The sequence below is a fragment of the Hyperoodon ampullatus genome, assembly GCF_949752795.1.
Source record: "Hyperoodon ampullatus genome assembly, chromosome: 4".
Lineage (NCBI taxonomy): Eukaryota > Metazoa > Chordata > Mammalia > Artiodactyla > Ziphiidae > Hyperoodon > Hyperoodon ampullatus.
In genome coordinates, this window is record NC_136917.1 from 133554911 (window position 1) to 133578101 (window position 23191).

The window sequence follows — 23191 nt, forward strand, 5'->3', positions numbered from 1 at the left end:
AGCTTTGTAGTATATAGTCTGAAGTCCAGGAGCCTGATTCCTCCAGCTCCGTTTTTCTTTCTCCAGATTGCTTTGGCTATTCGGGGTCTTTTGTGTTTCCATACGAATTGTGAAATTTTTTGTTCTAGGACACATAGCAGGTTTTGAATGAAGGTACTTTGTTCCACTAGGGCCTGACTGTTGGTGTTGTGGTAAGTTTCCAGAAAGTGCTAGAAAAGTGCACAGAATGATTTGAGAAGCTGTGAGAGTCCCTTCCCATCATCGTTAGGTATTTGGAGCTTTAGAGGACATGCTAAGGAGGCTGTCAGCCCTGCTCTGGTCCCTGCTCCTGGGGTATGTGTTTGGAGGTAGCTGAACAAAGCCCACAGCTTAAGCACATAAACCTGTCAGAGCACATAAACTATTCTCTTGTAAATATAATTTCTAGTAAAAACTAGAAATACAAATACTAATACAAAATGTATTATATCACTTCTTAACTGTGATAACTTTACTTTGGAGCTCTCTAGCTGAGTTATTGAAAGAGACAAAGTGCCTGTGTTTATATTACCTCCGAACACTGCTATGTAGCTTAAATTCTCTGCCCTTGCTCCTCCAGGTCAGGTCCTTGTCTGCAGCACTGCCATCACCTGGGTGCTTGTTAGAAACACAGCCTTTCAGGCCCCATCCCAGCCTTTTTTGAATCAAAATCTGCATTTTTACAAGATCCCCTCATGACTCAAATGCACATTTAAGTCTGAGAAACTTTAGACCTCAATTTTTTTCTGGTTTGCAGAGCAATAAGCTTCTTTGGTTTCCCTTTATCTTCCACAGTAGATGTGTTTCATGTCTCTGTGTCTACACTAGCTACTTTAACTCCGCAGGCTGTTTAAGCAAATAGCTTTAAAAGTTAATTCATAGAACCTGTTGTAATTTGAACCATGTAAACTCATTCCATTATAACTGTGCTTTGAGGGAGGAGACAGAGGGATAACTCTGGAAGGGATGCTGACTGACCATCTCCCAGGCAGGACTCCATAGGGTGATATTATTTTGATAAACTCATTACGCTAGCTTCTAGTCCATTGTTTTCTAAGAATCTCCCATTGAGTGATCCAGAGCTGAAAGGACTTGAGAAGGCCAGTATTATGCTGTATGAATTTACAAGAGATTGCTGTATAAGCCAGCATGCCAGTTTTTACAACCAGAAATAAAACAATTGTGCAGACCTGATGTTTCCTGTTCGTTTGACCAGAAAATTCACTCTATATGAAAACTACTTGGAAAGCTTAAGTAAGTCTCTTGTCAAGGACAAAATCAGATCAGAGCCAGTTTGTTAATTTTATAATTCTTAAGGCTTAGGAGCATGAGATATAAATATAAACATATGTGTATATATATATATATCTATGATATCTAAATATCCATACAGGCCCATTAACCAAACATTTAAGAGAGTAGTCTGGAGAACACCCACCCTAGACAGTGATGACCACAGATAGATTTTGGACCTTGCTGGAGTCTTTCTCTGTATATATTTGATTTCATATCTCTCAGCTTTCTGGGGATCGTTATCATTGCTTACATGTTCTGTCTATACTAAGACCATCCTCAGATTATAAATAAATCCACATTGCAAATTTCTCTGCTTAGGGGATCATATGTTAGAAAACCCACCAGTTCTCTTTCAGAAGCTCTAGGAAGGCTTCCTAAAGGCGGGGAAGACATTGATGAGGTTGAAGGTCAAGGTTAAGGGAAGCTACTGGGTCAAAAATGGGATAAAGCAGTGGACTCAGTCAACCAACTAAGGCACTGCAGAAGATACAATAAAGCGTAAGTGATGGAAGCAGCCTCACACAAGTATGAAATCAAGTTTGGAGATAAAACACACATGAAGCAAGGGCAGCAAATAACCAAGTGCTAAAGAAATGACATGTTGGTAAGAGCTTTGTACTACCCATGATTCTAAATAAATAACATGTTTGTAGAAAGCTATTTTAAATATTTAATATATAAATATGCATATTTTATATTACAGAGGATCAAGTGTAGTATAAAGCTCTTTACAGACATTATGTAACAATTCTTTGAAATATGAAGAAGTTAATAACTCACCCAGGATCACAGAACAAGTAAGTGGGACAACCAAGACTAGAGTTTAGGACTTCCAAATTCATAACCAAAATTATTTTAATGACATTAAACTATTTCTCTGTAATAAACAAAATATGTTTACTTAGAAGAAAATGTGATATGTGAGATTGCTGTAGTACTCTGGTGAAGGGGTTTTATTCATCACTAGATATTTAGATTTTTTTTAAAAGATTTTTTTTTTTTTTTTTTTTTTTTTTTTTTTTTTGTGGTATGCGGGCCTCTCACTGTTGTGGCCTCTCCCGTTGCGGAGCACAGGCTCCGGACGCGCAGGCTCAGCAGCCATGGCTCACGGGCCCAGCCGCTCCGCGGCATATGGGATCCTCCCAGACCGGGGCACGAACCCGTATCCCCTGCATCGGCAGGCGGACTCTCAACCACTGCGCCACCAGGGAGGCCCTAAAAGATTTTTTTTTAATGTGGTACATTGTTTTTTAAAAGTCTTTTTGCATTTGTTACAATACTGCTTCTGTTTTATGTTTTGGTTTTTTTGTTTGCAAGGCATGTGGGATCTTAGCTCCCCCACCAGGGATGGAACCCGCACCCCCTGCACTGGAAGGTGAAGTCTTAACCACTGGACCGCCAGGGAAGTCCCGACATTTAGTTTTATAAGAAATCACTGTAAGGGTCTGAAGAGGGAAGGGAATGGAGAACAACAACCAAAACCTTGGCCACGTGTACTGAAGTTATGTGGAAGGGGTCAGAGCCTGCAGAGCAACAAGTCAAGCTGAGAGATGATAGTGTCTTAACGAAGGCAACCTTGAGGAGGGAGATAGAAAGGAAGGGGTAGATGCTAAAGACACTCTGGAGCCCCCAGTGGCAGGTGTTGGTAATGCAGAATAAAGGATATCTGACCTTGATTGTTTTTGCTTGGGTTGTATTGCTCCCTAGGATGAGGGGGCATTGGAAGTTAAAAAATGAGACGGTAAATATTTTGGTCTTCACGATCAATTTTAAATAATATTTAGACCCTGATTTCAAAATGTCCTGTGGACAGAATGCTGCTGTGTTGGGCTGCTGGTGGTGGGGCAGGTGGGAAGGGCAGACATTCAGAGGCTGAGGAAGAGCGGTTGGGGGGGATATGCCTGAGAGCTAAGGACCATCTCTGTTACTTTTGTCTCTGCCATTAGGTTCTAGAAAGACCCTGGCATCACCAGCATGTCTTTCCTTGGAATGTCTAGGTTTTTCCCACCCACTGAATATTTGTGTGTCAGATTATTTATCACTAGATATATATTTGTTTCTGTTTTCCCAGTTGTTTCATTTTGTTACTTCCTGACCTTATTTTTAACCTCTCTAGGTTCCTTTCTATTTATTTTTTGGCCCCGGTGCCCTGAATTCCTCCCGATTTAGTGTCAATATGATGTGAACTCTAAAGGTAAACAAGGCACACTGATGTGCTTGGAGTATCAAGTCATTCATCCCTTTTCCCTTCTTTGTCTTATTTTCCTTATCTCCCTCTTCCTCTCTATTAATAAATACTTGAGTCATTTAAAACTATGCGACAGGCATTTCCTCAGCAGGAGATAGATCCTGGAACAAAAGTTTAAAAACATTGAAGATGAAATACCACAACCTACAGCAGTGTTTCCTAAGCTGTAGTTATTTGCATACTGCCTCAGTGATTTGCCCTGTCTGCATACAATTTGTTGGTTACTTAACTTTTTTGTCCAAATTGAATCATTTATTTTACTCAAATTAATTTTTATAAGGGAAAATTTTCTATCAACATTGAAAAATTTTAAACATTAAAAAATGCACGTTAAAATACATAACTATTAAAAAATGTTCATCTGTGCCATTACAGACCATATGTCCTTAGTGGAGGGGCTGACTGAGAACAATATATTCAAAATGTTATGAACAATTGCGTTCTAACTCTTTGAACGTTCTTTGTGTTGAATACAGACTTGCCTCTTCCCATGCATTGGTCCTAGTTTTGTCATAGGGAGAAACACAAAATAAGTTTTGCTTTTTTGTCATAAATTGCTTCTCTTTAAAGAGGACAGTTCCTTTTGGGTCTCCTTTCCTCTGGACTAGATACCCCAGGTGCCCTCACTCCATTCATGTGTGGCTATTTAATGTGTGTTCCCTGCCCTCCTATCACTGCAGTCTCTTTCCTCCAAATAAAATCAAGTTTTGAATCCTGGCTTGTCCATCTCCTTCCAAAAGAACAGTTCTGAGACTGGCCACGGTTCTCCAGATGAGTTTTGACCGGTGCAGAGATAATCAGATTTTGCTTGCTTTTCTTCTGGACACTGTTTTTCTCTTAACAAGGCCTAAAATTGTACTACTTTAAAAAAAAGTAATTGCATTATACTGTTGACTCATATTCTGGATGTGGTTGTCTAATACTGCCCATCATTTTCACTTCTTATCAGTTCTTTCCCATGTTAGGCCTGTGCTGTGAAAAAATCTAAATGGGAAAAATTTTCACATACTCTTATTGAATTGAATTTTGCTGATTTTGGTCTTTGTCCCAGACTTTATTCTGAATCCTACTCTGTCCTTTAATATTTTAACTCTCTTCTCACCTTAGGAAAAAGCATTTTGATAAATAAATTTCCATTCAAACTACTGATAACAAACTGAACAGCATTAGGCCAGGGACAAAACCCCTTCTGTACATCACAGGCAGATTCATTCAGGCCAACATGGATCCAGTAAGACTCGTGTGATCCCGGTCACTGGCGACAAGCTACTTATTTCTAGTTACTTGTTCTTCCTATTGGAAAACCATGGAGAACACTTGTCTATCTAAATTTGGGGTGGGGGGGAGGGCATTTTCTCACTTGTCATCATAGATCACTAATCAGTATCCATTCTGGAAGTGTCATCAGTGTTCTGAGGTTTCATTTATCCGGTCCCAGAGACTTGAACTTATTTAAATTGCCCAGATGAATATCTATTGCTTAATTTATCTCACTTTCCAGTTTCTGCAGAAATGTTTATGATATCCTGTCCAATTTGAAAATCATTCTTCTTAATGGGAAAGAAAGAAAGAAAATAGCTTATCTCCTTGCCTCTGGATTCTTTCTTAAATCCCTTGTGGCTTTTTAGGATTCATTGCCTCTGAGGGAAGAGATTCATTCATTTATTCATGAGCTCCTAGATGCCCTAAATGTCTTATAATCTGAGGATAGTAAGAGAAAATACAAAGTCTCTGGTCTTAATGAATTGATAATATAGTAGAAGGACATAAAAATAATCAGAAAAGTGGAATATAAGCCATCTTAGTCTTTGTGGGCTGCTGTAACAAAATACCATAGACTGGGTAGCTTATAAACAACAGAAATTTATTTCTCACAGTTCTGGAGGCTAGAAGTCTGAGGTCAGGGTCCCAGCATGGTCGGTTGAAGGCTGTCTTCTGGGCTGCAGACTTCTTATTGTACCCTCACATGATAGAAGGGGCTTGAGAACTCTGTGGGGCCTTTTTTATAAGGGCACTAATCCCATTCATTAGGGCTCTGCCCTCATGACCCAATCACTTCCCAAAGGCCCCACCTACTCACACCATTACCTTTAAGGATTAGGATTTCAACATGATTTTTTTTGTGGGGGGAGGAGGGACACAAACATTAAGACTACAGCATGAGCAGAGGTGCTAAAAGCACAGGGACTGAATCACTTTGTGAGTTTAAACCTTGGGTTACCCTGGTTGGTTTTGAGGTTGTGCACTGCATGCTCCAGGGGCTGCCATTCATAAAGGCAATGTTGTGTACAATTGTGTGCAGTGGTCTGAATCCTGGATCCGCTACTTATCAGCGCTATATCTTTTCTCAAGTTATCCTTGTTCAAACCTATTAACCTTCACTTTCCGACTCTGGAGAATGGGGGATATAATTGTACCTATCTCATAGGGTTGTGACGAAGTTTAAATAAAAACCCTCTAATACATTTATCTCAGTGCTTAGCACTTATTGAGTGCTTGATAAATGCTGTTATTATTAATAAAATGTGACCAGGCTCTATTGGAAGCACACATAGTGAGCTATAGAAGCACAGGAGTGCTGTGTATTAGTTTCCAATGACTGATGTAACAAATTACCACAAATTTGGAGGCTTAAAACAACATACGTTTATTCTCTTACAGTTATGGAGGCTAGAGGTCCAAAATCAGTTTCCCTGGCATAAGGCAAGGAATCAGCAGGGGAGGCTTTAGGGGAGAAGCCATTCCTTGCCTTTTCCTGTTTCTGGTGAACCAGCATTTCTTGGTTGTGCATTACCCCAGTCTCTGTCTCTGTGGTCACATTTCCTTCTCCTCCTCTGTGTGTAGTCAAATCTCCCTCTGCCTCCTTCTAGAAGGACATGTTATTTCATTTAGGGGTTACCCAGATAATCCAAGATGTCCTCCCCATCTCAAGATCCTTAACTTAAACACATCTGTGAAACCCCTTTGCCATAGTAGGTAACATTCATAGGTTCTAGGGATTAGGATATGGATATCTTACGGGGCCATTATTGTATTAGGATTCTCTAGAGAAACAGAATGAATAGGATATATAGATATAGACAGAGATATAGTTATAGGTATAGATATAGATATAGATAAGAGGCTCATGAGGTTATGGAAGCTAAATCACACAACCCTGCCATTTGCAAGCCGGAGAACCAGGAAAGCTGGTGGTATGATTCAGTCCAAGTCCAAAGGCCCGAGAACTGGCAGACTGCTGTTGTAAGTTAAGGAGTCTGAAGATCTGTGGACCAGGAGCTCTGATGTCTGAGGCCAGGAAAAGATGGATGTCTCAGTTCACAAAGGGAGAGAATTTGCCCTTCCTTTGCCTTTTTGTTCCATTTGGGACCCTGGTGGTTTGGATGATGCCCACCCATATTTGTGAAGGTGGATCTCTTTACTCAGTCTACTGAATCAAATGCTTCCAGAAACACCCTCACAGACACATCCAGAAATTACATTTTACGAGCTATCTGGGCATCTCTTACCTCAATCAAGTTGATGCATAATTTTAACCATCACAATTATATAGCCCACCACAGGCTGCCCAACCCAGTTTAGAATGGGGAGGAAAGGAATGTCAGAGACACTTTCCTGAAGGAGTTGGTGGCTGACCCCAGCCATGAGGGTGGGCTAGAGAACTGCTGAAGAGCATCCCAGGTGGGGAAACCGTATGGAGAGAGTGACAGTGGACAAGCCAGAGAAACATGGCTCATTGTCAGTTCAGTGTGAAATTTCTTAATCATTTTTCTTAGCTGACATATCAAATTATTCTTTATTTTCCCTCTTTTAAACTCAGGATTATTTTGTTTTTAAATGTATGTTTAAATTTGGGACTCCAGGAAAACCTTGATCAAGAGTATCATGTTTGTTGCAAGTTAACTATATCTTCAAATATGGTGGCTGTTCCCTTTCTTGCTGCCTAGAAGGGTGAGGGCTGCTTCGCTGGTGTTTGCAGAGATTGCAGACCTAGCCTAGCCCACAGCCTGAATGGGGCCCACAGACATGCTTTACTTAATCCCACACGTTTTAAAATTTTTGAATCACTTAAAAACTTTGAAAAGTAGGGAAATTGATAAGAAAAATCTCAATTTATAACTTCTGTTAAAACATGGGACAACGTACCCCTCTGACTATCTTTCTTGCTGAAACACGAGCACTCCGATCAGAGAGAGATTCCCACCGCCCAGTCTCCTTCTGACTGGGGCTGAGTCTCTCCAGTCTTTGAGCTGGATCTGTGGTTTCCTTGTCTGAGAGAAACCAAGAAGTAGGAGATGAAAGTCTGAGTGGGCCACATTTCTCCCTCCAGGCCCGCTTCTGCTAGCTCCTTCCCTGCTGCTCCCTTGTCTGGGCTTCTGAGGATGAGACGCCAGATTTACGTTTCCAGGGCTCTATCTTTCCTGCTTTTCAGCTTTTCTGTTCCTACTCAAAAACAAGAACAAGGGTAGAACAATCGAAAGGCAAAAAAATTGACCCCAAACAACACTGTTCACAACAGCAAAGGCCTCGGGCTCCTGACTTCTCTTTTTCTGGGGAAGGTGCCCTTTTTGGTGCAGTTTCTGGAGGAAAACAGAGCAGCAGTAGGGGAGAGATCTCCACCCACCAGCTGGAGTGGCTGCAGGCGACCGGGTGATCACCTTACCCACACTTACTAAAAAACCGAAACAAAACCGATACTCACTGCCTTAATGTTCTGGCATATTTCCTTCCTATCTTTCATTTATAGATAGGAAGTAGGACCATATTGGAATACTCTTTTATGGTGTCCATTTTTCACTTGGTAGTATAGTATAAGCATTTTTGTGTTTTATTGAATTTAATCCTATTTTTAAAGATTTTTAAATTGAGGTGAAATCATAAAAATTTAAAAAAATGAAATTAAACATAAAATTAAACATTTTCAAGCGAAAAATTCAATGGCCTTTAGTACATTCACAGTGTTGTACAACCACCACCTCTATCTCATTCCAAAATATTTTCATCATCCCAAAAGAAGACTCAAAAAAAAGAAGACTCCATACCCATTAGGCAGTTTCTCCCCATTTCCTCCTTCCCCCAATCCATGGAAACTACTGATCTGTCTTCTGTCTCTATGGAGTTACCTATTCTGGATATTTCATATACATGGAATCATACAATATGTGACTTTTTTGTGTCTGCTTCTTTCACTTTTCATAATATTTTCAAGGTTTATCCACATTATAGCATTTTATTAGTACTTCATTCCTTTTTATAGCTGAGTAATATTCATATACATATTGTTATACAGGCATATATATACTCCATTGCACACATATATTCCCCCCTCAATTTGTTTATCCATTTCCACCTCTGGCTATTATAAATAATGCTGCTGTGAACATCTGTGTACCTGTAGTTGAGTACCTGTTTTCATTTCTTTGGGGTATATACCTAAGAGTTGAATTGCTGGTCATATGGTAATTCGAGGTTTAAATTTTTGAGGAGCTGCCATACTTTTTCCACAGCAGCTGCACCATTTTGCATTCTCATAAGCAATGTACAGAGGTTCTAATTTCTCCACATCCTCACCAATAGTTGTTATAGATAGGTCGACTGATTGACTATAGCCATCTTAGTGGGTATGAAGTGGTGCTTCATTGTGGTTTTGATTTCATTTCCCTAATTTCTAATGGCTGCAGAGTATTCCCTTTTATGGATGCCACATAGTTTACCTAGTCAATTCTCCACTGGTAAACACTGCGTCCCTCTCATCTTTTTGCCCTTACATATATACTGCAGTACACACCCTCACGTTCTCAGTTGAAAGCATGGACTGTGGAGTCAGACAGATGAGTTTAGGGTATAGCATCTCCACTTACTCCTAGTGTGGTCTTAGGCAATTCACTTAACTTCTAAATCTCAGTTTCTTCATTGGTACAATGGGAATAAATAAGAGACCTGTTTCACCAAGTGTTTCAGAGGATTAAATATGAATGTGCATAAAGCCATTAACATATGGGTTTGTACGTGGTAAGCAATCAATAGATGCTGGAATCTTTGATTTCTTCCTTAAATTCTTAGAGGTGACATTGCTGGGTCAGTACAGGTTAGGCACCTATTTGAGGGCTTTTGACACACATTGCCAAATTGTCCTTTCCAGATACTAATTGACATTCCACCAGAACTGTATGCTAGTGTTTGTTTCTAGAACCTTCAACATTGGGAATTGTCATTTAAAAAATCATTGCTAACATCTCATTATTGTTTTAAATTTGCATTTTTGATTATTAATGAGCTTGAATATATTTGGGGCATTTATATATCTCTTTTATGAATTGTCTTTTTATGTCCCATGCTCACTTTTCTCTTGGGATGATAAACTTGTCTAGATTTCTGTAAGAGCCCTTTATACAAAGATATTAACCTAACATGCCTGTCATTTTGTTAAAAAATAAATCATTTTCAGTTTGTCATTTGCATTTTAATTTCACATAACTACATGGCATGGCTCACCACTAAAGGATCTGTAAGTACCAAACTCTTAGTGTTTCTCAGAGGGGATGGACAGAAGTTGAGCAGTTAGGCCTCAGTTTTCCCATCTGAAAAATGGGATTGGACTAGAAAATTGCTATTTATTTCCAGACTTTATGATATTTTATGCTTTTATGAAATTTTATGATTTTATATTAACACCTTATATGATCAGTATATAGTGTTATTCAACTTCATATTTTATATTTGTATGTAATAGTAATAAGCATAAACATAATTACTCCTGAAACTGCTTTGGTATGTCTTCAGACCCTTGAGCAGAGGCTCTAAGTGTGGTATATATATATATTATACATACATATATAACATGTACTAGGTGAGTTGTTTATAATTCTCTTTTAAGGAATTTTAACTTTTGTATCATTGAGGCTACTATAAATCATGTCTCTTTTTGTTGTTAAATAGGTATTTGATGCAGTTAATCCAACATACTCTAACTTCAAGAGCAACTTTGCGAAGAGGCTATCGGCTGAAGTTCCTGTTGCCAGTAGCCCAATTACCACAAGATGGCGGCAAAGCCAAACCAGGGATGTGGCAGCCCATTCCTTTGGGGAAGAGCATTCAACAGCTGACCTCCCAGAAACTGTGCTGAAGATAACTCCTGAGAAAGAGACCTTGATTCCAGGTGAGGTAATAAAAATGCCACAGGCCAGTTTTGAAATCTTAAAAAAAAGATGTATTCCTGAGAGAATCTTTGTCTTACAGAAATATCTGATGTCACATTTAGTCAACTGCTTTTCTCTTTTTCTCCCTTTGAATATGAAATTTCCAGGGGCAGGGGGAAGGGGAGGCCTGAAACAAAACCAGAAGAAAGTATGTTGTATGTTAAATGTGTCTCTGAGATTTGCATTGGTAGATTATTGCTTTTGTAAATATTTTAAGTATGTATAAATATATGTATACATACATATGTATACACACAAATATGTTTCTCTTATGTTTTGTAAAATATAGAGTTTTTGATGACTTTGGTAAGATTCCTTGTCTACAACAGTCAGGAAAAAGATGTATTAGTAATGAAATAATTAGGTATGAAATAGGAGAAGAAAAAGATGAAAACAGGAGAGGATGAGTGGAAGAGAAAGAAAAGTAAGGAAGATGAGAGAGATGGAGAGTAGAGAGGAGGCAGAGAGAGAGAGGAGGAATAAGAAGAAGAAAGAAGAGAAGAGATGAGGGGAGTGGAGGGAAACAAGAAGAGAGGGAAAGAGGGAAGAGGGAAGCAAAGAGAAGGAAAGATGAGAGTGGGACAGTCTAATGCCTGCCTGGGACAGAGATGGGGAATGGGCACCAAAGCTGTGATCTGGTGGGCAGGGATCCAGGATTAACCTGTCAAAGCTTTGAAACACAAGCTCTCCTTCTAAAATATGTCTCATATTAGCACAACTTTAAAAATTTTTTTCCCAGCTTTATTGAGATTTATTTATTTTGGCTGTGCTGGGTCTTTGTTGTGGTATGGGTGTGGCATGTGGACTCTTAGTTGTGCCATGCATGCAGGATCTAGTTCCCGGACCAGGGATCAAACCCAGGCCCCCTGCATTGGAAGTGTGGAGTCTTACCCACTGGACCACCAGGGAAGTCCCAGTTGAGAAATAATTGACATATAATACTGTGTGGGTTTAAGGTGTATGACATGATGACACAATGCACTTATGTATTGCAAAATGATTACCACAATAGAGTTAGTTAACATTGCCATCACGTCACATAATTACCATTTTTTGTGGTGAGAACATTTAAGATCTATTCTCTTAGCAGTTTTCAAGTATATAATACAGTATTGTTAACAATAATCATCATGTTATACATTAGATCCCCAGAGTTTATTCATTTTCTAATGGGAAATTTGTGCCCTTTGACTGACACCTCCCCATTTTCCCCATCCCCTAGCCCCTGGCAACCACCATTCTACTCTCTCTTTCTCTGAGTACAGCTTTTTTAGACTCCAGGTATAAGTGAGATCATACAGTATTTGTCTTTCTCTGTCTGACTTATTTCACTTAGCATAATGCCTTCAGGGTCTATCCATGTTGTTGAAAATGGCAGGATTTCCTTCTTTCTCATGGCTGAATAATATTTCATTGTATGTTTATGTACCCCATCTTCTTTGTCCATCTGTTGATGAACACTTAGGTTGTTTCCATATCTTGGCTACTGTGGATATCTCTTCAAGATCCTATTTTCATTTCCTTTGGATAAATGCCCAGAAGTGGAATTGCTGGATCATTGCTGATCGTTCTATTTTTACTTTTCTGAGGAACCTCCATACCGTTTTCCATAGTGACTGCATGAATTTACATTCCCACCAATAGGAGCACAACCTTTTTTATTCCCATACTTCAGAAGCAAAACTTGACACTTAGGGATTTAATTTCTGTTCTTCCTTTTAAAAATCCTAGGCAATGTAATTCATTGTCTTATCAGTATGTTTAAGACAAATGGTAACTTACTGCCACTCTTTTCTCAATGGCATTAGACACAGTGAAGCACCATAGTCCTGCAGATGGAAAGGGAGCTCAAATCATTTTTTTTTTTGATAGGTAAGAAGTGGATTTATTTAGAGAGAAACACACTCCACAGACAGAATGTGGGCCATCTCAGAGGTGAGAAAGACCTCAAATCATTTTTAAGCCAATGAAATTTTCCTGTAATAGTAAGTATCAACACAGAAAATAGCTGATTGAAACAGTAGGAGATAAAGGGTTGTAAGAAAGGTCATTCTTATGGCTATCTTCTGAAAGATGTTTTAATTGAAGGGTGATTTTAATGCTAATTGTATCAGAGGAATTTCTGGCTAAAATTAACGGCTCCCTTTTCCTTCATAGTTCCTTAATGAATTAATTATTTTCAAATAAAGCATGGCATGAGAAATTCAGAATTCTAAAAGAGATTATCAGTCAAAATAATTTTACAAGAAAGTATATTTCATTTTCTATTAAGTTAATACTGCATATTAATCAGAAACATTGGTTTCTCAGTGTTTTGCTGGTGGGGTTTCTTTCTTTTTGTTCCAGAAGAGTGAACACTGAAGACCCTCCCATCCTAAAAGGGATGTTTGCAGAGAGGCTCGTTTGCAGTCATGCTCTGTGGACAAAACCTGAGAGGTCCCGGATTCCTTAGGCTGGTGGACCTGACCTCTTTGTTGATAACTGGGGTGATTGTCAGTACTAGCATCCAACTGTAACGTTTTCTTTCTCATTTGAGAGCCGGCTCCTTCTCCTCTTTACTTGTCTACAAATAGGACAAAACAAGGATGCATAATTTTGCAAGACACAGAGTAAGATCTAAAACGTTGCAGAAGGGGCTTCCCTGGTGGCACAGTGGTTGAGAATCTGCCTGCCAATGCAGGGGACACGAGTTCAATCCCTGGTCCGGGAAGATCCCACATGCCGCGGGGCAACTAAGCCTGTGCTCCACAACTACTGAGCCCGCAAGCCACAAGTACTGAGCCTGTGTGCTGCAACTACTGAAGCCCGCGTGCCTAGAGCCCGTGCTCCACAACAAGGGAAGCCACTGCAATGAGAAGTCCGTGCACCACAACGAAGAGTAACCCCCCCTCCTTGCCGCAACTAGAGAAAGCCCGCGCACAGCAAGGAAGACCCAGCACAGCCATAAATAAATAAATAAATAATATACATTAAAATAAAAAAGAAATGCCTTAAAAAAAAACAAAACTTTGCGGAACATTTCATGTTTTCATCCCTCTTTCCTCCTTGGAATTAGATTTTGGATTCCTCCTTCCTCTTAGACTTGGGATAGCCCAGAAATTGAGGTGTTGGGCTCTAGGAACATTAGTGACAGTTTATCTAGCACACATTTGTCCAAATGAAGAAGGGATTGTCATATCGCAAAAGGCCAAGATACTTAATCTAGTGCTCCCTCGGTTCCGCTGATGAACAAGTGATATAGCAGATATTTAGCTTTAGAAGATGACTTTTCAAAGTTTTCAGTGCAGTTAAGTATGGTAAAGGGCTTTCTCAGTCTTGAGAAGAGAATAGAAATGGACAATAACAATGCAAATAACATTGACTCTTCCATGACTGTAACTTAGGAAGTATTTTACTAAAGTCATCTCAAAGTAGCTTTACATCTTTGTGCAATAGGAAGAGGGAGAGGCAAAGTGATTTGCTTCTGATCATGTAGTGAATGTCAATGATTGGAAGGCAAGCATCCCATAGTGATTTCCTGGCAGGATGATCACAGCCTGGGCAAACCAGGTACGCTTTGCTCCATCATTTTAAACTATTGAACTGTTTGTATCCATTCTTCAAATCTGCAAATGTGTCCTTTCCAGGCAGACATAAAGCATTTCTGCTGCTGCTGCTGTTGGGGTCAGGTCTTTAATCTTAGCATTTCCTCCTGGTTTTGGAAGACATTGAGGCACTTTCTTACCCAGTGTTCACTTATGAACCCAGTGCTCTGAATAGGCCCTGTGCTGCCCTCTCCACCCCACTCCACCCAGGATTTTGCAGAGACCAGGGCCTGTATCTTCACATTCTGTTCTATGGTACATGCCAAGGGCTGACCTCCAACCAAAGGTTTAAAAGATTATATTGTTTTAAAAACCAAATTCAAAGCTAAATGTTTTTCTGGCAGGACCCTACAAAGAGCCACTGAAGACCCCGGACAAAGGAAGTTTTGAAACAAATAGCTCTGATCTCCATTTTTGCAAGGCACCTCATGCACTGGACGGAGGCAAGAGGAAAACTGTTGCCTCAAAAGACCAGGTAGGTAAAGAGAGAAAACTGAAGATCTCACATCTTGAGAAGCTCAGACAACTGAGTCCTAAATGTGAGGTAAGAGCTGGCTTAGCTGCTATGACAAATCAATAAGAAAATGATGGGTTCCTAATAGAAAAAAATGAGTCTGTGTAGGACATGAAAAGAGGCATTTCCAAAAAGAAATAGAATACCTGGCAAATACACAAAAAAAGTGTTTAATTAGTATCAGTTAAAAAAGTGAAAATGAGACTAACCATCAAAATGTTAAAGACTAAAAATAGAATAAAATTATACGTACTATGGTATGTTTCCTCTCAGCCAAAAGTTCTCTTGTACAATCATTTCCCAACTATTTGGAAAGAATGTGGTGACTTGGTCTGCCCTTTGGGGTCTCTCAGGATCAGTTTGACTCTTTGTCTATAAGATGGTCTTTTAAATATTTCCCTTATGTCTCTGTTGTTGTTGTTTTTTAGTTTCTCTACTAAGTTAATTTAATTCTTTTAAGTACCTTATTTATTATGGTTTTAAGATCATAGGAGTCTGCCCTAAATCCTCGGTGCACATTAAATATCAGTAGCATGTTTTTAGGTTTATCAAATCCCATGAAGAGCCTCTGAAGGAATCAATGTTTCATTTAGAAAACTTTGAACTAGGAATGTCATAAATTCTCAATTTAGGCAAAGTTACTCATTGAGTGTGTGCTTCCTGTGTTTGGCATATATATCTTGCTGGAGGAACAATAAAATATTGTGAATGTAAAATTTAATTATTTGAACTCATATGCAGTTGGAAACAAATGTTATTAGAGCAGGTCTTTTGCTGGGTGCTTATTGTTGGGTAAGGGTTTGGGGTGGGTGGATGGCCAAGGGGTTCTATTGAGGTAACTATGGGTGCTGTTGAGCTCATGCCCAGGCCTGGCTATTAACACCACTGTCCTTTCCACCCTCTAGTGCTGTTTGGAGTTTTTACTGCCCTGGCCATCACGACTCCCCTTTTCCTTCCCCTTGTGCTGTCTGGTAACTCGTGGCAGCAAAGTTGGTGGCTCTGTCTGTGGGGTCACAGTGGTGTTGGCAAGTTACTATTGTTATAGCAATTGTTATCCAGCCAGAACATCATCCCAGCATCACTGAAGAATCTGGGCAGGGAATAATGGAAGGCTTTTTACTACTTTATGTAGAGTATTTGTTGTCATGACTAATGGGAAGTCAAACATCAGCAAGAATGGTGCAGATATAAAGTGAGGTCTTTTATCTTGACAGTAAACGTGTGTCTTCATGTGGTCCTCAGAGATCATCTGGAGGGTGTTTCCGCAGTGAGACCTGCATAACTCTAGAGACTTCAGAATTCTCATATCCAGTCGGCTGTATGCCAAGTTGCTCATTAAAGTATTGGGTTGGCCAAAAAGTTCGTTTGGGTTTTTCCATAAGATCGTACAGGAAAACCCGAATGAACTTCTTGGCCAACCCAATAATAAGTGGATCTCACCTAGGGAAGAGTATCCCTGGGTATATCGAGCAGAAGCACACTATCTGGGCAATGCCTTGGTCAGCTTTGAGGTAACTATGGGATTCTGAAGAAGTGAATCTGTGAAGAGTTACATTGAGCTACTGGCCAGCAGGTCATTGTAGGAATGTTATTTTAAACCACTGCTTCTCAAATGGGGGCTACTTTGCTCCCCAGGGCACATCTGACAAAGTCTGAAGACATTTTTTTTTTTGCGGTATGTGGGCCTCTCACTGTTGTGGCCTCTCCTGTTGCGGAACACAGGCTCCGGACGCGCAGGCCCAACGGCCATGGCTCACGGGCCCAGCCGCTCCGCGGCATGTGGGATTTTCCCAGACCGGGGCACGAACCCGTGTCCCCTGCATCGGCAGGCGGACTCTCAACCACTGCGCCACCAGGGAAGCCCTGAAGACATTTTTGATGATCACAACCAGGGTTAGGTATCTAGTAGACCACAATAATGCATTACCTGCCAATAGTTCTGAAGTTGTGAAACCCTGCTTTATAATTAATTGTTCTACTTTGAATACCTAAAAATCCATGATTCATTGACTGGCAATGCCTATTATGTGACACAATATCTGGGAAGAACACCAAAATATCAAAATGATGCTCAGCAGAGAGACTTCTCTCTGAATTATGGTGATCCAGTGATTAAATGTATTGTTGTGAAAGAGATAAAAGAGAATCTTCTCTGTTTTAACTATTTACTATTATATTTCTAGAATGAGTACTTTTTTCCCCTTTTTACTAATTTGCCCATCTGTTTTTGATTGAAGTTGGAAGTAAGAACATCAGGAGTGCTCTTTATATACTGGCCCAGAGAGATAGCAATCAGATTTTTGTGCTCATGGAAATTTAGGCAATTTACTTAAGCTCTCTCTGACTTGATATTCCCAGTTCTCATGGGTAAAGGTGTTAGTGGAAAAGGACCTTTAAGATAATAAGTTTAATCCCAACATATTACAGATGAGGAAAATTGAAGTCCAGAGAAAATCTCAGTAACAGACTGAGAGACCATCTCTGGGTTGAATGCTGAGAGGCACCCCTTGAAATAAATCTTTCTTGAGGAAAGCATTCTTACTAATACTCAACTTTATTGTTTTGAGGAGGTCTTTTAATTTCAGAGAGTACTATAAATACGACATATCAGTTCTTGCAGGCTTTGGTGATGTCACTGGCATATGGTTGGTTTGTGGGCTAAAAGGATTTTTAGGACAGAAGAATAAAAGAGGATTTTATTGTAGCTGAGTGATACCCTCCCTCTGGGGTTGTTGGGGAGATAAGAAATAATATAGCAGTAAAACGTTCAGCACTGTGTTTATTACACAGTGGTTAGCTAATAAATAATGACAATTATTCTAGTTTTGGTTTCGGTAATGTGTAGCCTTTGAACTTTGTAGTGAATTAGCAGTTTTAATTCTATACCATGAAACACATCTGAGATGTACACATATGTTTCTGAATAAGTAATCTCTTTGTGTCTGTTTTCAGAAATGCTTAAACCAGCTATTATCGACCCAGAAAGTGGCTCAGCAGGTTAATGGGAAAATGCAGCTGTGCGAGCAATCCCAATGCATTTGGAAAGGTATGGGCCAAAGATTTTCTGTTTGTCCTTCTTTCCTACCCACCTCTCTCCCTGCCTCCTTCATTTCTTCCTTATCTTAAAATATTTTATTTTTATATTTATTAGAACAAACTCAACATAATTGTAAAATGTAGATAGTTCTCGTGATCCTCTGTCTTAACCATCCTTACCAACACTTCCCATTTCCCAGAGGCAACCACCCTTAGCTCTTCCAGCTATGCCCCGTGCTATTTACATTTATGTTCTAAATAATAAGTGTAAACGGCTTTTTTTTAAACAATTTTAGACTTTATCACAAATTTCTAGCATAGTAAGAACTTAGCTCTCCTCCTGTTTCATTCACCTCCCTTAGTCTATTTATATTACACTTTTAAAGAGTAAAATTAGTATTTAACGTTTACATCATATTACTATAAAACTATTATTTCCTGTCAAGCCAAATAGTGTACTATAACTATGCCTCTTTTCTAGTATAACCTTTTTTTCCTAGACTTAAAAAGTTGCTTTATATTTTCACTTATTAGATACCTGTGAAATTATGAATGTTTTCCTTAAATGCTCCTATGTTTTGTTCCACAGCCATCAATAACATTTTCCATGTACCCACCCACATCAGTTCTTGTTTTCCTTGGTGGCCTCCTACCCAGAGCCTGCTGAACACGCTGCTCTCTTGGCCAGTCCCACAGTTGTGATTCTGGGACTTCTCTTCTCTGATGTTAGATCCGCTATTTCCTGGCAGCCATGTTGTGCTCTTTCTGGGTTTGCTGGTCTGAAAGTGTGCTTACTCTACTTTTACACTTGATTCATAGTTTGGCTGGCTACAGATTCTAGTTTCACTCAGAATTTTGTGAAAAAATGTATTGCTTTATTGTTTTCTAGCATCCACTGTTGCTGCTGAGAAGTTATATGATGTTGTGACTTCCTGTCCTTTGTATGCCACCTGCTTTTTCTCTCTGAATGCACATAGAAAAATTTCTTATCATTAGTGTTTTAAAATTTCATGATGATAAATCTTCGTGTAGAATAAAAAAAAAAAAAACCTCTTTATAACTGACAAGCCCACCGGTGGATCTTTCCAGTCTTGGAGACCTATGTCTTTTAATTCTTGGAAAGTTTCTTGAAATATTTTTTAGTAATTTCTTCACCTTTGTTTCTTTTTTCTTTCTTTCTGAAATGTTGACCATAATTGTTGGTCCTTCTGGATTAGTTCTCTTATTTTCTTCTATTCTATTTTTCATCTCACTTTTTCTTCTACTTTGTAGGTGGTTACCGCATTCTGTCCACTAGCCTTGCGATTAAATTTTTTATTTTGGCTATCCTAGTTTTAATTTTAAAGTTTCTTAGACACTGTCAGGCCTCTCTTTCTCTCTCTTTCACTCTCTCTCTCCCCTATACCCCTCCCTCCCTCACTCACTCCCTTCCTTCCTTCTCTCTTTCTCTCTTTCCAGCATCCTGTTCATGCTTCATGTATATACTATTTTCTCTTATTTCTCTGAAAAAATTTCACATACAGTTTTGGAAGGATTGCTGTTCTTCCTGAATTGTCTTTCTTTGCTTAGCTCCTCCCACAGTAGTTTTGGTTTCCCTCTTTCAAAGTGAAGAAAGCTTCAGTGAAGCTTCCTGAAATGTGTGGTGTTCTGGAAATAGTACTAAGGTAAAGAGCTGTGACCTGCCAAATTCACTATGACAATTTTCACTCTATCTGTTTTTGCTGGTGCTCTTGAGTTGAGGTTGTCATTTTTTGGTTTATTCAGGGAGTAAACATCTGGTTTCTTTTGACATGTGCACTTGTGTGTATGTACAGGGTGTTTGTGTGTGTGTGTGTGTGTGTGTGTGTGTGTGTGTGTGTGTGAGCTTGACAGTCTTATAACCAAACTCATCTCATTCTAAACCTTCCCTGTGCCTCTGAGCCCTGACCCCTTGTGGGGTTTCTGCAAGACAAATCAGCTTGCTTCTCTTCACCATGCCCCCTCTATAGGCACTTGAGGGTCATTTCTTATGTTCCTACTGGTCAGTTATCAAACCTTTATTAATTTTGCAGAAAATTACTGTAATGTCTTCTTACTGCTATTTCACTCCCATACTCTTTGTTCTTATATCTTCACACCTTAAAAAAGTCATTTGCTGTCATTCTAGTGAGGTTGAAAATAGGAGGCAGAGGAAATACACTTATGTGGCCATTCTTCTGACTTGACTTGCAAGTCTGTTGCTCTGCTTTAGATAGATGACTTTGGTGGCAGCACTGAGGAAGATTTGAAGGGGTGGGCTGTTGGAAGCAGAGTCTAATTGAAAGGAATGTTCTATGAAGGTCTCTGTTCTTAATTCTTTTAAGGGGATTTAAAGTGTGAAACAGATTCCACATAAGCCAGGTAACTACTCTTAGGCAAGTGGATCACTGGGACAAATTTTATCCAGGTGCTGTGCATATAAAGTATTTCTTCATACCTCACCCATATTTGCTAAGACTCTGAAACCTCACAGTAGGCTCCTCCTGTGACTTGTAAGTATACCTATTGGGGCCAAAGCTGGTAGAAATCTTTGGGTGGTGATGTCATGTGTGCATCAGGGCAACTCTGCAGCCATAGAGTGGGGAGATATTGCTACTGTGGCAGTTTCTACAAGGTCCTCCTTCCATGCTGCATTTAGTGCTCCCGAAGTCAAATTTACCCTGCACCCTACGTGTTCTCCTTCCTACTTCCTCTTTCCATCTTGGAAGTCTTTGTGTCATTCATGAGATTGTTATCATGGTTGGAAAATAATTGATTAGGAGCCTAGCTCTGTGAGAGAAACTTAAGAGAACTAGTGGTTCAACTCATAAATGCCAAGGAAACTTGCCTGTTAAATTTCCCTCTGGGATAAGATAACCTTGTGCATGTGTATTTTTCATGCCTCTGTTTCCCAGCAGTATAAAAGGGACAAAAACAGAGTTAGATGCATAAAAATAGGCACAACAAGTTTAAGGCCTGCTGAACATTCTTTTGGGAGATTTGGGAATGTACAGTTGGATGAATGAGTGAAACTTATCCTTTACTTCTTTATTCTTAGAGTTATAATTTCTTAAAAGCAAAATAAAATATCTGGGGACACGTCTTACCTTAGCTCTCCCATTTCTTCTGATCTGATCAGCAACAAGTTTGTGTTTCTGTAACATGCTGAAGATTTGATGTAGAATAGAAATTGTATATTCTATAAAGGCAGAAAGAATGTACCTGTATTATCTTGTTATCCTAGGAGATCTATCTATCTCTATGTATCTATGTATTTATCTATCTGTCTACAATCTATCCATCCATCCATCCTATTTTTTAGAGAAGTTTTGAGTTCACAGCAAAATTGAACAGAAAATACAGAGAGTTCTCCTATATCCCTGCCTCAACACATGCACAACTTCCCCTGCTACCAACATCCCACACTAGAATAGTACATTTGTTATCATCAATGAACATACATTGACACTCCCTTATTGCCCAAAGTCCATAGTTTACATTAGGGTTCACTCTTGGTGTTGTATATTCTATGGATTTTGACAAATGTGTAATGACACGTAGCCACCGTTATAACAGCATGTAGAGTAGTTTCACTGTTCTAAAAATCCTTTGTACTTCACATATTCATCTCTCCCTCCTCCTCTAACCCTGGCAAACTTTTCACTGTATCCATAGTTTTGCCTTTCCTAGAATGTCATTTAGTTGGAACGATACAGTGTGTAGCCTTTTCAGATTGGCTTCTTTCATTTAGTAATATGCGTTTAAGTGTCCTCCATGTCTTCTCATGGCTTCATAGCTCATTTCTTTTTAGCGCTAAATGATATTCTATTGTCTGGATGTACCACAGTTTATTTATCCATTCACCTATTCAAAGACATCTTGATTGCTTCCAAGTTTTGGCAATTACGAATAAAGCTGCTATAAACATCTGTGTGAAGGTTTCTCTGTGGACATAAGCTTTCTACTCACTTGGGTAAATACCAAGGAGTGCGTTTTCTGGATTGTATGATAAGAGCATATTTAGTTTCATATGAAACCTCCAAACTGTCTTCCAAAGTGGCTGTACCATTTTGCATTCCCACCAGCAATGAATGAAAGCCCCTGTTGTTCCACATCCTTGCCAGAATTTGGTGTTTGTCAGTGTTTTGGATTTTGGCCATTCTAACAGATGTGCAGTGGTGTCTCATTATTGTTTTAACTTGCAATTCTCTAATGAAATATGATGTTGAACATATTTTCTTATGCTTATTTGCCATCTTCTTTGGTGAGGTGTCCAGATCTTTTGCCCATTTTTAAATTGAGTTTTTTGTTTTCTTATTGTTGAGGTTTAAGAGTTTCTTTGTATGTTTTGGATAACAGTCCTTTATCACATATGTCTTTTGCAAATATTTTTTCTCAGTCTGTGGTTTATCTTCTCATTCTTTAGACATGTCTTTTGCAGAGCAGAAGTTTCTAATTTTAATGAAGTCCAGCATATCAGTGATTTCTTTCATGGATCATGCTTTTGGTGTTGTATTTAAAAAGTCACTGCCAGGGAATTCCCTGGCAGTCCAGTGAATTAGGACTCAGTGCTTTCACTGCCATGGGCCCGGGTTCAATCCCTGGTCGGGGAACAAAGATCCTGTAAGCTGTGTGGTGTGGCCAAAAAAAAAAAAAAAAGTCACTGCCAAAACCAAGGACATCTAGATTTTCTCCTGTGTTATTTTCTAGGAGTTTTATAGCTTTGTGTTTTACTTTTAGGTCCACAATCCATTGTGAGTTAATTTTTGAGAAGGGTATAAGGTCTGTGTTTAGATACATTTTTAAAAATTGAAGTATAGTTGATTTACAACATTGTGTTAGTTTCAGATGTACAGCAAAGTGATTTGATTATTTTTTTCCCCAGATTGCGTGTGGACGTCCAGTTGTTCCAACACCATTTGTTGAAAAAACTAACTTTTCTCCATTGTATTTCCTTTGCTCCTTTGTCAAAGATCCGTTGACTGTATTTGTGGGGCTCTATTTCTGGGCTCTCTATTCTGTTCCATTGATCTATTTGTTCTTTTGCCAATACTACACTGTCTTGATTACTGTAGCTTTTTAGTGAGTCTTAAAGTCAGATAGTGTAGGTCCTTCAGCTTGGTTCTTCTCCTTCAATATTGTGTTGACTTTTCTCCATATACACTTTAAAATCAGCTTGTCAGTGTCCACAAAATAACTTGTTGGGATTTAAACTGGTATAGCACTGAATCTATAAATCAAGGTGGAAAGAGCTAACATGTTAATAATACTGAGTCTTTTTATCCATGTACTTGGAATA

At 39.1% G+C, this 23191-nt stretch overlaps 1 protein-coding gene across 3 annotated transcripts in view; it reads left to right on the forward strand.

Annotated features, from left to right (window-relative positions):
- The window catches only part of CDC20B (cell division cycle 20B), a gene marked incomplete at both ends in the record, with an annotated part of 71761 nt that overhangs the window by 14239 nt on the left and 34331 nt on the right, over window positions 1-23191 (forward strand). For all 3 annotated transcript variants that reach the window (XM_079702897.1, XM_079702898.1, XM_079702899.1), the window contains 3 exons: window positions 10502-10721; window positions 14690-14820; window positions 17812-17905. In XM_079702897.1, coding sequence (XP_079559023.1) covers window positions 10502-10721; window positions 14690-14820; window positions 17812-17905 — 445 coding nt within the window. The remainder of the gene's footprint in view (window positions 1-10501; window positions 10722-14689; window positions 14821-17811; window positions 17906-23191) is intronic.